At 40.3% G+C, this 16,901-nt stretch overlaps 1 protein-coding gene across 11 annotated transcripts in view; it reads left to right on the top strand.

Annotated features, from left to right (window-relative positions):
- ptprt (protein tyrosine phosphatase receptor type T) overlaps nt 1-16,901 on the top strand; it is a 230,476-nt gene that overhangs the window by 80,832 nt on the left and 132,743 nt on the right. For all 11 annotated transcript variants that reach the window (XM_054784610.1, XM_054784608.1, XM_054784609.1 and 8 more), the window contains exons 9-10: nt 13,546-13,661; nt 15,501-15,681. In XM_054784610.1, coding sequence (XP_054640585.1) covers nt 13,546-13,661; nt 15,501-15,681 — 297 coding nt within the window. The remainder of the gene's footprint in view (nt 1-13,545; nt 13,662-15,500; nt 15,682-16,901) is intronic.

Below are 16,901 nucleotides of genomic sequence, written 5' to 3'. Positions count from 1 at the left end.
TTCGACAGAAACCGAATAACGTGCTAACCGGAGCGTACGCTAACCGAGGTTCCATGATAAAAAAATCAAAGCCGAAGCACCAGCAACCCATTTTTTATGCGCTGTGAGTGCAACATCCGGGTAGTGACAGTGTATTGCATTTTGCAGTACTTCAGTGTAAACGTAGCTAGTGTACCTAGTGTACCAAGTGTACCTAGTGTACCTAGTGGTAAGCAGCCAAAAGACTAAGTGTAAGTATCCAAGTGCACGGAATGAGACAAAGCAACAGGAAGTTGGGAGACTTTGTTGGAGTTTATGAACACAACAAAACAGCAAGGGTAAGCAGCTGTGGCGTTTAAAAATGCTGGTGTATGCATAGTCACAATCTTTTAGCGGCTTTATGTCAAACCGGCAGAACCCAAATAAAATGTCAGAGCTTCGGTTTAAGTTTGTTTTTTTTAAGGTGTCACACGTGTGCTCTGTGAGCCATGATGGGATTATTAAAGGTGGGCCTTCCATGCCTGTTAGTAGAAGATGCTGTGAGATGAACGCGGCCTCGTTAAAATGACCTCCACTTTGCACTCTTTCACTCGCCATCAAAGCGCTGCGAGCACAAAGACGCTAACACGCTCCCGCTCCCTTCCACGCTCGGCAGACGTGAACGTGTTGCAACTTGTTAGATGTTTTATTGTGACGTTTGGGGGGAAAGCATCCCAGCACAAACAAACATGTCGTCTACGCCGCACCCTCCCATCTGCAGACACACAAAAACATTACTAGTGTGTATATACACAGTATATATGAACTACAGTATATATATGAGTTTTTTCTTGAGCTTTGCTGTCATCTCCTCCAGGGAAAGTTGACTCTCAAAGGCCTCCAGGACTTTATTATGGTTATATAGTGAATAGTGTCAATTATACTACATACTGTACTTCTTCTCCCTGTGCTACTACAGTTTGTGGCAATAGTATTAGTCACTTCCGTTCTAAAATGTGTCATGTCAATTGTGAAATGACATTTAGGTATTATTATTTTCTATCTTGGCGTTATTTATAAGGTTCACAGCCCATAAAATGTGCTTTATATACAATTATTGTGTAATACGGTATATACAGTTTGGTTTGGTTTGGTTTAGTTTATTTGAACATGAAGGTTACAATGGAATACATCTCATGAATCATTCTTTGACAGTTCCACATGTCCAAAAGGAGTAGGAAGAAGCAAAGCTTATTTAATCCTACCCCCCATCCAATCTACCTCTTGTACAGTACATGTTGTTCACTTCCTGCTTTCCATGTCATGTTTTCAGTGATAGGATAACACATAATAGATAACGGTGAGATAGCCCTCCCCCCGAAAAAGAAAGAACATTCATAATAATGATAATAATGATGACCATACTAAATAAATAAATAAGAACAAGGCTTTTTTTTTTTTAACACAACAAAGAAAATAAAAATAAATAAATAAATAAATAAAAATTAAAATTTCATTAATAAAAATAAATAAATAAATAAATAAATAAAATAAAATAACAAACCTGACAGAACAATCAGGACTCTTCTGCCTTGTATTTGGCAAACATCAACTGCTTGTATTGTTTTTTGAATTTGCTCATCTCTGTACATTGTTTGAGTTCTTTACTCAATCCGTTCCATAATTTAATTCCACACACGGAAATGCTATGGGTTTTCAGCGTTGTTCTCGCATATAAATGTTTTAGGTTTAATTTTCCTCTAAGATCATATTTCTCCTCTCTGATTGAGAAATACTTAATTAGGTTTTTGGGTAACGCGTTATTATTAACTTTATACATTATTCTAGCGGTTTGAAAGTGTACTAAATCTGCGAATTTTAATATCTGTGATTTTAAAAATAAAGGGTTTGTATGTTGTCTATACTTGGCATTATGAATTATCCTCACAGATCTTTTTTGCAGTACAGTGAGTGAGTGAAGATTACTTTTGTAGTTATTTCCCCATATCTCCACACAATACGTTAGATATGGTAATACTAAGGAACAGTACAGAGTGTGGAGTGATTTTTGATCAAGAACATATTTTGCTTTATTCAATATAGAGATATTTCTCGCCACCTTTTGCTGTATATATTTAATATGAGATTTCCAACTCATTTTTTCATCTATTATAACCCCAAGGAATTTATATTCTTCCACTTTTTCAATATCCGTTACATTAATTTGTATTTGGTCGTACGTGTCCTTTCTACTATTACCAAATAACATCATTTTAGTTTTATTTAAATTCAGAGATAATCTGTTCTTGTCAAACCATGACTTTAATATGACCATTTCATCCTTGACCTTTTTAATGAGTTCTTGTGTGCTTTCACCAGAACAGAAAGCGGTGGTATCATCGGCGAATAAGACCAATTTTAATTTGTTTGTTACTTTGCAGATGTCGTTAATGTACAAGTTAAACAGTTTTGGTCCCAGTATGGACCCCTGTGGTACTCCACACGTATTGTGTAGACTCCCAGATGTATATTCTCCTAGCTTTACAAATTGTTTCCTCTTTGCTAGGTAGCAAACAGTATGTTGGCTGTTTGATAAAATACAGTGGATCCCCACATGCATTTGCTGGTTTTTGGTCCAAAAAATATTTTTTTTCTCCAAAAATAGGCAGTTGTTTTTCCACAGGAAAAAAAAAAATCTCATTCACCATAATTTATAAAAATCATCATAAATACATAATAATACATGTAAAATACACAGCATACATGTACCAGCCCTCATTGTTTTTTTCATGTTTATGTCTTTATGCTTCACTGATAATATTTTTTCCTCAAGCTTTGAGGTTTTGCGCTTTGTTCGACAGGCCTTGAACGCACCATAGTTGCTGTGAGACGCAAAAGTGAAACTTATACTTGTGTATAATTTCTACACCATTGATGATCATCTTACAATATCATTGATTAGTGGTGAGTAGCTACAGTATACATTTTAAACTTGACATGTGTGAGGCAATATTAGGGATTTAAACCTGCATTGTGTCGCCAATTGAAGAGAGAAGGGAAGCGTTCTGGAGCTGAGTCTAATGTCATCATTACGACAGTCACTTTTATTGCAAATGTTGATCCCAAATCGTTGGAGAACGTCAACATCAAGCTAGCAGGAGGGTTTGGAGGGGGAGGAGTGAGCCGTGTGTTAAGAGTGTGTTAAGAGTCATTTTTATGGGCGGCGATTTTTGCCATTTGCTGCAAAAAGTGGGGATTTAGTGTACATACAATTAGGGTATAATACATATGTTAGCTATATAATAAAATATATAGTTATTGTAGAAGATATGCATTATTCTTTGAAGAGAAGACGACAAGTCAGTCAGCGTTCAGGCCAAGATTGACGACAGACACTTTGAAAACATTCTTATGCTCCTTTACGACTTATCAATCCTTTTTGTTTTATGAATCCTTTCCCCTTTATGGCGTCTTTTTATGGCTGCTTTTTATGAATCCATGGCGTTGCTCGCTGCTGCTGGCTTCCGTGTAAATGTTGGAGCGAGGCCATCAGTCGTCACAATCTTTTCCTTCTGCAGTGGAGTGTTCTGCCTCTAATTGGCTGAAGGACATTATGCTAACGAGCCGTCTTCATAACTTTCCTCTCGGCCCCTCGGCCCCGCCGTGACATTTCCTCTTTGAGAGCCCTCCCCAAACCCCCTCAGGTCACAGCCCAAATCTGTGGGCCCGTCACTCTGTCTTTGTCAGCCAATTAGCGGCCGGCTTCAGGTGCTTAACCCCCCCAGCCTGCCCGTCAATCCACTCATTATCTGGCAGACTAATACTGCAGATCCTTCTCCTCATTCATGATCACATCAGCTTTGATCCCATACTTTTACATTTCCTTTGTTACCTGCCCCCTTTTATTCGTCTTATTCCTCCTCTCCGACCCCCCCCCCCAAGACCAATGTCAACAGCAACTATTTGAGCGATCGTCAACCCTCCAGGCGTCACATCAAACTCCGTCTGTCAACGTGAATTAACCTGCGTCAGCACACAATGCATTCTCAGGCTCAGGGGGATATTTAAAAAAAAACAAAAAAACGCTTGACGTTATTTCCATCCTGCACTAAGAGGGCCATATTTTTTGAGAAACATGCCTTTTTCCACTTTTATAATTTTTTACTTTGTAAAAAACCAATCATGCTAAGAAGCTTGCATATTTTTAAGGCATAAGAACCCAGACTCATTTGTGCTTAAAGGAAAATGATGGTGGATATCAGGGTCTCTCCTTGGATTCTCTGAAGCTGTGGTGTTGGGCCGCTGCTGCGTCTGCAATTGTTTTCTTATTATGACAAATAACAACTTTTATGACTTATTTATTGATGTATTTAACCTATGTATTTAACATTTTTCAACAACCAGCAGAACATGAGCTGAGAACATTGCAAAACTGTTAATTTAACGGAAAAGTTGAGGAGAGCAGTTCAAGTGAGACTCCTTTTGTTAACCTGACCTATTTAGTCCAATAGTACTATATGACTAGTACAAAAGTACAGCATTTTGTACTGTTTGACACAAACCTGAATTTAATTTGATGCAGGTTTTAGAGTAGTACGAATACACGGGAAATGAATTGTTCAATAATGTATGTTTTAGTTCAAAACAACACAATTAAAAAAATAAAATAACAATTGAAGTATTTTTGTTTGTTTTCTGTCTGTTTAAACAGTATAAACTGAGAGTCCAGCGTTATGATAACACAGGTGTATCCACCTTGCAGCACGACATGCAGCACTAAATCACATGTATGGAGTATCTTCTACGCATTGTTGCTGTCGTGGTAAATACAACACGCCAGGATATCCATTGCAATTTTAGAGATATTTTGAGTGAGTTCATGCAAGAAAGACAGTAAGAAGAGTTGAATTGTAACATTTGACACACAATCAAATGCTTTGGATGTAAAACGCGAAGCATTTAAGAGTAAGACGCTGTGCATCAACGGCGGCGTCAATAAAAGTGAGGAGTTGAAGCGTGCGGCGCTTTCAAACTCATATACATTTAATTTTTCATTTTTCCTCAGCGGCTTCCCTTTCTCTCTCTCATATTGCCACAACTCAATTGTTGCCCCCCCCCAACCCACATCCCGGAGGCTACCACCATATTAATAAAAGTAGATTTGAGGCTGATTTACTTTCTACTGTACTGTTTCAGCTCTGAGCGTCTTCTCCCTGCAGCTTACGACATTACTGAATGTCTTCATCTTGTCTCCAAGCAGCCAGCATGGTGGTGCAGTGAAGACCAAACCCCACCCCGAACCCCCGCTAGATCACAGCAAGCCAACTAGAATCGCACTTGGTGGACCTCAGGCCTCTGCAAAGGCCAAACGCATCCTAAATAATACAAACAGTCGGCTGTATTGCGATTGCTCCTCTACAGTGACATTTTACTGGCTTTTCATAATAAAAAGACATGTCATTTAATTCTTAGGCACCCCCCAATACACTAGATTTTCCAGGCCCAGCCATGATAGGTGAAAATCTGCAAGTAATTGATACACCCATTAAAATGTCTTGACATCGCTCCTCCCCATCCAAGACCTCCTGTCACATGTAAAGTATAAATGTAAGGCTACACACCACTAATCAATGATAATGTAAAATGATCTATGAATACATGGAATGGGAGTCACCGTGTAGCCTTTAGCTTGGTCGTCAGGATACCGCTAGGGGCTAGCAAGCGAGAGAAGGCCTTCGTCCAAGCCGTGTCTACATAATCCACATTGCTTGCCTGTTGTCATTCCAGTGAGGCGTTAACATCATATATTAACGGGTTCACCTCACTGCAAATTTTGAGGCCGGATTGACCGTCCAAGTTAGTGCTAACGTAGCCAAGCAAACATTTGTGTCACAGCACACAACGGTGGTGTGTTAAAGGACCACAGAGCAAACTGCGAAATGTCTACGCTTGGGGAAAAACATTACCAGTGAAGCATAGCCATGTAAAAATTGGGTTTTATTAGGGCTTCATCATAACTGGATTTATTAAGATGTGGCAGCACTGGAGAAAGCTATATAGAAGCTTCAGTTTCGCTTTGCAGCAGGCAACTACGGTGCGTTCAAGGGCCGCCGAACAAAGTGTTACATCCCAACGCTTGGCGAAAAAAAACATGATCGGTGAAACACAAAGGCATAAACGTTAGGGGTGCTACGATACACAAAATTCACGGTTCGGTTTGGTGTGATACTTTAGTGTCATGGTTCAACAGTTTTTTGATTAAGAAAAAACATTTTCGCACCGTTTTTATTGAACTGGCCAACATTTGCTTCAACTTAAAGGTAGAGATTTTAAATGAAATGTATGTGGGGCAGCTATACCCAACTCATTTTCTGATGTGCATACTTAAAAGTTCTCACGATACGATACACAAACAGCCTGTAAAAATAATAGGGCTGTCAATCGATTAAAATATTTAATCATGATTAATCACATTTTGTTTATAGTTAACTCATTATGAATCACACTTAATAGAAATAAGTTCCATACGCAACTATAACGATAACTACATCCAATTTTATGTAAAGGGATGTCAATTTTGGAAAAATGGGCCATTATTTAAAAAAAATATATATATACAGAAGAAGTTAGAAAGCATATTATTATTTTTATTTTGTTATTGCCGTATTAGCTCTTAACCACGCCCACAAAATAATGTAACATACAGTAATGTAAAATACAGTAACTCTTAGTTAGAAATCCCCCAGTTTTTGAATGCTTAATGCAAGCGGACAATTGTACTACTTTGTTTGATGGTCCTTGAACGCACCTTCTAACTTTCTCCCATGCACAGATGGACTACTATACTGTATTTTTCCCCTGTTTCTGTCACCTCATATTTTGGTTTGGTTTGGTTTGGTTTAGTTTATTTGAACATGAAGGTTACAATGGAATACATCTCATGAATCATTCTTTGACAGTTCCACATGTCCAAAAGGAGTAGGAAGAAGCAAAGCTTATTTAATCCTACCCCCCATCCATTCTACATCTGGTACAGTACATGTAGTTCACTTCCTGCGTTCCATGTCATGTTTTCTGTGATAGTCAGGATAATACATAATAGATAACGGTAAGACAGCCCTCCCAAAAAAAAAAAAAAAAAAAAAATTAAATATATATATACATATGCATATTTGGTCCCAAATTCTGATACTAAATGGGAATGCATAAAGGTGGCTCTGTATTCATTTCGTCCTTTTAATTTGATGTTGTTCCTGTCATAGTTTTACACAATACTTCATAAATAAGATAAATCAGATCGCTATAATGGACGTATCGTTTACTGAGGTGTTGAAAATCTTTCCCGTTGACTAGCTAGTTCGATGCTAATGCTAGCACTGCTAATGCTATTTGCAGCCATTCTCGACTTCAGCCATGGTCGTCACATTGACAGCCTGTAAATAGCAGTTCATAACCCAAATTTTTGCTCGCAGTTCAAAGCAAAAAATCAGCGAGGAGACGCCTTTTTTTTTAAAGTGTGGAACTAGCCGCTACAAATGCAATGAGGACTTTTATTGTATCTCTCTGCATCTTACCGATGACTTATTTTATCCGCAATTTGGATTATAAAGATGAAAAATGCAGTTTTGCATGCCGCTTGAGACGCCGTCTGCCGCCAGCCACAACAGGAGCCGCTGACTGCTTCTGCCTGTCACCGTGGACTTTAATGTCAGCTGACTGATGTCATGACGTTTGTGTCTTGGGTGACGGTATCGGTCGATTCCTAGTGATATAAAATCGAGACCACTGCATGGAACGGTTCAGTATTGTTGGTTGTGTATTGTTGCACCCTTACTAAACATGTGAAAAATGGGGGCTAGTACATGTATTCTGTACATTTTACCTGTATTACTGCATATTTATACATTATTAGTCATTTTGTGTGAATGAGATGTGTTTTCTGTGGACAAATAATTGTTCAACATAATTTTTGGACGAAAAATCTGCAAATTTGTGGGTTCGAGAATGTAGACTTGCGAATGCTTCATGGCGGTGAAACACTGCACACCTGCTGCTGACAGCAAGTGTACTCTTTGTTATCGACATTCATCATCAGGAGCCAAAGATTCATAGGCTAGTTCATCATTTGCTTTAACAACAAGTTATTAGTTCCGCTGTAAACGACATTGTTCCCTGAAAAATGAAAGCAAATGTCAAATTAGAGCCTTTGGGAGGGGGGCGACGGGGACGGCGGGGTGTTGTGCTTCAGAGTTGCCCTGAGTCAGACGCTTTCAAACGAGCAATCGGGCCCTCGCAGGGAGACGTAATTAAAATCCACTAAAAGGCATCTGCTTCTTGTCGATTTAATCCAATTTATCCGAGTCGTGAAGCCACAGGGTGTCGCTTTGTGTGCCTTTTATGACTTTTATGTGCGTCTGAGTGTTGCTGTGCATGATGAGCATTCGGTTGGATCCCGCTGCTGATGTTCGGCGGTTGACTGGTAATATAACATTCAAAATAATAGAAACACCACTGCCGCCGCAATAATAAGCAGTGACTGGGGTGGAGTTAGCCGGATTCGGATGTGTTCAAATTTCTCATATATCATTGTCCTCTGCCGGTGTCGATCAAGCACAAATTTTGTAGAAATAACCTTGTCAGGACAGAAGGCAGCAGAGGAGAAGTCATTTGGAGTTTTCCATCCATGGAGAGAGAAGTCTTGCTGAGATCTAGACCATGTAGAGATGTCTAAAATAAAAGCAGGAGGCGAGTGAAATGGGAAGGAGGGGGACTCCGAGAAAAGAGAGGAGAATGAGGAGCGTCTGGAGGCAGCAAGATTGATTTCCGCTCTTCTTTTTCTCCCCCACTCCTCCCTGGACCCTCTCCCTCAAGTCTTTGGATTAATGGCTCCATACCTGCTGCTCATTCATCACATTTAGAAAGGCTTCCCAAAACACACGGCCTTGCTGGATTCTTGCCGCCTGAACTAGATTCCAACCTGCCCAAACATCCACTTAAGAGCTGCAAAAACACCAACAACATTGTTGCCTCTTCTTGTGGTCGACACAGGAGGGATGCTGCAGTAGTCACATGATCACATTGTTTGAAAACTAACCCCTGCCCCTAAACCTTAACCCTACCTCTTACCATGGTTAATGTTAAGTCATGTCAAGTTAAAAAAAAACAAAACAATAACATCAGGACCAAGACTTTATTGGTGACAAGCACACAAAAATAAAAGGGAAACACCAAAAACAGCAGGGAGGCAAGGGAGATCAGCTGCCGCACAGCTGCTGTGTCTCTGGTTATGTTGTTGGGGCCATCCTTGGAGATGGTTGTCACCCAAGGATTCCAAGGTGCACTACTGACCAGGTGTCCTTTAAAACTAAACTATATATTCACAAAGACACTCAAGGGGGCAGACATATTTGAAAAAAAATGGCCGATGGGTCCTTACGAAAAAAAATCAAAGCTGACGATGGGTCTTTAAAAATATATCCCTGACCTCACTTTGAGCAGTATAAAATTACCCCAGTAATTGCTATTCTGCTGCTTTTCAAATAACCGCATAGTGAATATTTCTAACCGGGTGCCAGAGTGTTCCAAGTGGTGTGCGTGAGCTAGTGCATCCCTTTGACTCGCTAGTATACCATACACTCACATGCTAGTACTTTTGGTTAAGCCATGCACTCACAAAGAGTGTTTTTGGGGAGAGTCCTTGTGTTAAACTACAAAAATCCTAACCGTAACTCTGACTCTAACGACAACCCTAACCCTAACCCCAACCCCCAGTCCTCTGACTGTATTTTCAGTCATGTCATTGAATGTTCTTGTCTCGCTGACTAGATGTGAACCACATGTTGTTTTGGTTGTCCAGCTTGCTACGACCTTGTGATTTCCTGCTAATGGTCATGGTATCGAGGGTCACATGTATCAGCTTGTCTAGGGGACGGGCGCCGTGCGACGCCGCGACACGCTTCAATGTTTGACCTTGTCACACTGTGTCAGCTGTGACCTTTCACAGTGTGTGATTGCTAACATGACGAGCTTTGACACGTCCTGACTAATGAGGACGCAAACCCCTCTGGTCCTTCTGGAAGCCTTTCTCTTCATACAGAACTTGTCTCTGACTTTCCAATGCTCCACTTTGTGTTTATAACACATTTTGATGCCAACTCAGCACCTTTCCATCCATAAACAACCAACATTAGCACGTAGCAATGCTAGCAATGCAGAAAGCTAAAGTACATTAAACACAATATTAGATTTAACTATATGAATCTTCCAATAAAGATATGAATTCCCAAAGGATTCTAGTGATGCTGGTCCTTAAATTCTTCACTCAATTCGTAGTGCTTGAGTCAAAGAGAAATTAGCAATCTGTCCCGCTGGGCTCCGACTGACTGCCAGACGGTCAGATTATCCCGAAAGATTAGCTTCTTTATTTCCACTGCTGGATTAAGATGGCCGCCATGCTTGGGATTTGCTTGGCTGCTGTTCACCGTTTGGCTCATTGGTCTCCCAAATCTGATTTAGCTAACATAGTTTGAGTCTTTGTAGGCCGGAGAGGGGTTTGATTTATTGCTAATCCCGGCAGGATCTGATTATTTGGCTCTGTTTCCTGAGTGTTGGTGTTTGTGAGGTTGAGGAATGGGATGGTACGTCATTGTAGAGATGGTATAACATGTAATCTATCTAATCAGACATCTAAACTCTTCAGCATTAAGTACGTTACAGTTACTTTTGTCAGGAGATATGATGCTGTTGCATCCGTCGGATGTTGATTTTTCACCCGAGCACTGAATAATAGATAAGTAATCGTCCTGCATATCTTTTATTTGTGATGTACGGATTGAACTCGAGCTTTACTTTCTTGAACTTGAGCTTCTTTTACCTTTACACTCGTGATCGCTATGATTTCAGTCTGCGTATAATTCCATCCATCCATGCATCCATCTATCCATCTTTTTCTGCTTATCCGAGGTCAGGTAACGAGGGCAGCAGCCTAAGCGAGGGGGAAGTCCAGACTTCCCTCTTCCTGGCTACTTCGTCCAGCTCCTCCCGGCAGATCCCAAGGCATTCCCAGGCCAGCTGAGAGACATCCTGTCCAAATAAATGCCCGAGTCACCTCATCTGGCTTCTCTCAATGCAGAGGAGCATCGGTTCTACTCTGAGTTTCTCATGGATGACAATGCTTCTCACCTTACCTCTAAAGGAGAGCCCAGCCATCCTACGGAGAAAACTCATTTTGCGATCTTGTCCTTTCTGTCACTACCCAAAGCTCATGACCATAGGTGAGGGTAGGAACGCAGATCGACCAGCAAATTGAGAGCTTTAGATTTCGGCTCATCTGCCTCTTCACCACAATGGACTGACTGCAGAGTCTGATTGCAAAAAGGTTGGACACCCGTCATATTCAGCAGGCATAGTGTGGTCTACGAAAGTGGAACTGGACTTCTTCTTGGCGGTTGTCCAGTGTCATCATACTTTTGTCTCGGGTTGAAGTGAGGGAGCAGATGGATGGACACTATTTCATATGTTCAGTGAATGTTTTGATGGTGTTTTCATGACTTTGAGGCCACCTCAGGCTAATGTTTTTTTTATTTCCTGTGGGAAAGCTGACGGCCCACAGTGCTGACCTGAGGGTGGGGCCAGACATCAGCCTCTCTGAAGGCTTTCAAATGTCAGTCTGTGGCAGTCTGATCCAGGAACGGTAGATTACTTTACAGGATTTGCTCTTTAAGTCAAAACCAGACTTTTAAAACCCCTCAGGATCCGCAGGGAGTCGGAACTAGGCAGCCAAACATGGACACGGTATCTCTGACTTTGTGGAACGCCACCGCCTCTTATCCTCCTTCGTCCTGCCACTTCAAGCCCTCCTGTTGCCAGAAATGAAACATATCAACGCAATCCCGTCTCAAATGGCTTTATCTGTCATGGCTAATCTTGCTCTCATTGGGCTAATCCATAAATCCATTGGTCATCGCAACATGATGTGTTTACTTGTAAGGCTATCACATCCATTTGTTTGGACTGGGGCTGATATTCTTAATGGGGATTTAAAAAAAATCCAATAACAGCTTAATTTCTTTCATGTAGAAAATGTAATCAGTGCTAACGGTTAGAATGTTGGAATGGAATTACATTGGGTGTTTGTTTAGCAGTAAGGACTTTAAAAGTTGGTCCCGGCGGCGTTCTAAGAAAGAGAAAATCCCAAAACTAGTTGTTGTTTTACACACAGAATGAGTTTCTCTCAGCGTGTTGCAAATCATTCATTGATTAGTGGAACACGAGTAAAAGCACGTGGCTAATGAGTGCATCTTGTGACCTGCTCAAGTTGCACTGTTGGCTGATTGACGCTAATTAGGCAGAACCGGCTTTGTGGCGCTGCAGCTTTAAACGAGCTTGTTAGCTCGCCGTCAGTCATGCTACACAAAGCGCGGGATGGGAGTCCAACATATGGCGGAAACAATGGTGCGTTTGTGTTTTCCCCGCAATGTGGGGGATGCTTAGAAAGACACTAAGCTGGCAAGGTGCTATTACATCACAGTGCTTACACTTTATGTCTTTATTTTAATGGCTGCTTAGCCGAAGACATTGTTTCTGCAGTAATCTGATAGAGCTGCGTGAGGGCTAAAGCCCCAGTTAGCGTGTTTTTTGGTACGTACATTTTCTGGGGATACAATTCAGCGCGCTTCTTGCTGTGTTATCAACACACTGCGCGAGTCCAACTGCGTTCGTAACGTTTTTTTGTTTTATCACAAAACGTCCTTGTTAGCAGCCTGCTGTTAGCATGCTAACAAAACAGGAAGTGGAACCGCGAGGCATTGTCTCTCACTGACATCATCAGCGGTTGACTCTGTAGTACTTTGCTAACTAGCACACAAGTCTCTGCTTTTCTATATTGTTCACAGCTGCAAAATAAGCCACAATGGAGCCAAAGAAAGTGGCAGCATTTTGGTAAAGAAGGTGAGAAACAAAATTGAATTCAAGAAATAAGTCATAGCAAAACACCAAGTTGGTGTCTGAGTGGATCTCGCTGCCACATCGTGTCTTTGTCAACAATCGCATCTTTAATGAGGGTAAAAATCACCTTTAATGTTGATCTATCCCTTTCATTCATCCTTTATATTCATTTAAAAATGTTTTTTGCATGTAAAACTATAATTGTACAACTATTGAAACGTGTTTTGTTTTTAACATTTTGGAGACTTGTGGCGTAACTGTGGCAAAGAACTACAGAGTAAGCCGCTAATGACGTCATAGTTCGCTTCCTGTTTCCATGCATTTGCAAGCTAATAGGCTGCTAAAAAGGATGTTTTGTCATAAAAAAATACATTATGAACATAGTTAGACTCACAAAGTGTATTAATAACACAACATATTGTATGCAAACATTTTCGTGTGAACTTTCAGCGTTAACCGAAAAACACGCTACGCTAACTGAGGTTCCACTGTCTTTCCTGGCCAGCATATGCATTTCAAGTAATTGCTGGGTTAATGTGCTCTTCCATACCTGCAGGTGATACTAGTCTTGCTATAGTCAGCAGCTTGGAACAGGAATGTAAATGATGACAAGTAACTTTTGTCCAACTTTGTCTCTTCCAGATCCAGTCCACGGTCCCCAGAACGTCAACGTGGTGGATGTCCGCGCTCGTCTGTTGACAATCCAGTGGGAGACGTTTGGCTACGCCGTCACACGCTGTCACAGCTACAATCTGACGGTACTATACACCCTGCTGATATCACATTACTCCACATGACAGCAGTATTTGAGCACGTACAACTTAAAGTCTATAACGTTGTTGTCCAAACAAGCCTTACGATACGATACTGATATCGCAACCTTTAGTATCGTCTAAGATCGTATATACTTGTTGTAGAAAGAGACAATAGGTATGAGGAAAATTAACTTTTTTACGCTTTGCAGATGTTTCGGATAGTGTTGTTTTTTGGGGGGGTTGGGTTTACCCATGCTCTTGGTCATGGTCCTGTTTTTTGGGGTGCTGCTTTTTGGGTTGGTTGTGTTGAGCTTCCCCGGTTTTGTGTAGGTTTTGTATTTGGCGCCAACGTCTTTTTTGGACATGTTAGCATGTAAGCACACGCTGTTGTTGTGATCACGTGGGGTCTATCTGGACGCTGTAATAGGCCGCCTGTATCCGAGTGCTTAATATGGGAGGTCTTAGATGCAAGCCGATATGAGCCCATACTGGGTTTTTTTGCTGGTATTGGGTCGTTATCAATATTGGATCAGGATTACTTCTAAATAATCATTTTGTATTGCCATACAGCCAAACCTCGGGTTTTAAAGGCCCCAGTCTTATGATTCAGTTTTTACTGAAATGTTTTATTTGCATTCTTACATTCATTTATAATTATTTTGCATTATATTATGCATGTAAAACTAGAATTTTGTTTTTTAAGCAGACCTATTATACTAATTTTCGGGCCATTGTATTGAGTTCTGGAGTCCTACAGAGCAGCTACACACGATAACCCGCACAGAAAGCTTTTGAGCTCTTCCAGACTCTGCACCTCTTCCTGCAGTGTTTCCTGCCTCCCGTCTAAAAGGTCTGTTTAATATACTCTACCCCGAGCCCACTCCGCTGTGATTGGTCACTCTCCCAAGCGCTCCCGAGGACTTCCGGACAGTTGCCGAACCCCTTTTGTCCGATTACTTGCACAAAATAAACACAGTTAGACGCTGATAAATTGTTACTTAAAGCTTGCTCTCCTGATTGTCTCCTGATTCTTCACCACGACCAAGTAACGTTGGAAAGGTGTCAGACTTCATCAACATTTTGGCGGATAGTCCAGCTTCGTATTGGCCCATGTTCACTAAACAGTCCTGTGTGAAGTGCTGTTGACAGATGAGAATATTTTTCTCTTGTTGGCCGGGAATCAGCAACTCCAACCACGTCTGCCTGATGCTTGCCTCTTTAGGCACACCCCAACAAACATTTCCTGGGAGCACGGTGAACAGAGCAGAGCGAAGCAGATCGGGGGGAGGGCGGCGTTTGCCTGAGCATGCCCATATAAGGAAGTCCAGGTGATGTCAATGGTACTGGGTGTTAAAAAAAACTGTAAAACACAACATGCAGAGCCGTCCAAAACTGCTTTCAGGTCTCACTTCCAAATGCGCAAACCTCATTATCTGACGCTTTGGCATCTTTTAACGTGAGAATACAACATTGTAACAACATTTATAGGTCAGAAAAGAGAAAAAGCATTATAGGTCCCCCTTAATCTTTCTTGTTCATGTTTTTGGGTATCTGGAACAGATTGACATTATTTGCTATGGGAAAAAATAGTTTTTTTGTACTTTTCAGTTTGTGTCAGACTTTTTGGAATCACTTAATGATAAAAAGGACAATTGTATGCTTTCCATTTTGTGGGAAGATTTTGGGGAAGACCCTTTTCTGTTCCCAGTGCACAAATCAAGCTCCGTAAAGGCATGCTTGGAGGAGTTTGTTGTGGAAGAGACAAACAAAGAACAGGACCAGCCTCACAAATGGAAACACCCCAAAGTCTTCATTCCTCGACTTTGCTGGTTTCCTGTGCAGGTGCAGTACCAGTACGTCTTCAACCAACAGGAGTTTGCGGCCGAGGAGCTCATCCAGACGTCGTCCCGCTACACCCTAAGGGACCTCAGGCCCTTCGTCACGGTGCGACTGAGGCTGGTTCTGGCCAACCCCGAGGGCAGCAAGGAGAGTGAGGAGATCGTCAAGCAAACGGAGGAGGATGGTGAGCACAAACACAACACCACAGCTGATCATTTTGAGTACAATCCAGAATTGTTGGTGCGTGTGGACGGTTAACCCGAGCTCTTTGATTTTTGCCAAAATTTGTTTTAATGTAATAATAATTAATTATTATGATACTTTTATATACAATTATAATTCATTATTGTAATTACAATATTCTGATTATGATTTGTATTAAATCATGTTGAATTATATAACAGTTGTAACACAGCACTTATTAAAATTTGATTCTATATTAAATTTAAAAAATGTATAATTGATTATAATTATAAATTATATTCATTTTATCATTTTTAATTCATTTTAATTTAATTATAATTAATATTATAAGAATTATATTTTATGATCTATATTACTCTATATTATATAACAATTGAGACACAGCACTTATATTATTATAATATTATAATTTTATATTTTAAACATATGTAAAATGTATAACTAATTATAATTTTAAATTCTATTACATTTTAATTCCTTTTTAATGTAATTATAACTAATATTATAACAATTAGGTTCTAAGATTTATATAAATGTATATTTTATGATATAACATTATGTTTATTCTTATTGTTTTATAATATTTTTTCAAATTATATTGATATTCATAATTATATTTATTGTGAAGGGAAAAGCCGAAAGAAAAAGAAGAAGAAGATTTATTGTGAATTATACTACAATTTTACACATATTTGAAAAACAAATGAATATACATTTAATTATAATTAACATTATAATAATATCATATATATTTTTGTGCTGTATGACAGTACCAAGTGTTGACCAAGTCATGCTTGGTGGAGAAAGAACATTCCAAAAGAGATTTCCATGTTTGGGTAATAACGCTTGGATGGCTGTTGGCTCTCTGCACAACATGTCTGTGATAAAGTGGAATAGCTTGACTCCATTATTGCAGCGTGCATGATAAGCAGGTTAAAAAGTTCCTTGTAATGATCCCACACGTCCTCAGGCCTCGCCGCCCGCCTGATGATCTCCACGCTAATATACACGGAATTAGCTTCCAGGGAACATCGCATCCCAGCCAAGTGCATGCTCGTCTTCCAAAGCCTTTAAAACCCACCCGACATGACTGTGGAGCAGCACTTGCTTCAGGGGGATGCGGGAGGGAGGGGGGGAAAGGCATAATTGCTTTGTTCTTAATTGTTTTTTATTTAACCGTCGTTGATCTCCAGTTTGTAA

This window comes from Dunckerocampus dactyliophorus, chromosome 8, assembly GCF_027744805.1.
Source record: "Dunckerocampus dactyliophorus isolate RoL2022-P2 chromosome 8, RoL_Ddac_1.1, whole genome shotgun sequence".
Classification (NCBI taxonomy): domain Eukaryota; kingdom Metazoa; phylum Chordata; class Actinopteri; order Syngnathiformes; family Syngnathidae; genus Dunckerocampus; species Dunckerocampus dactyliophorus.
This window is presented reverse-complemented; position numbering and strand designations above follow the sequence as displayed.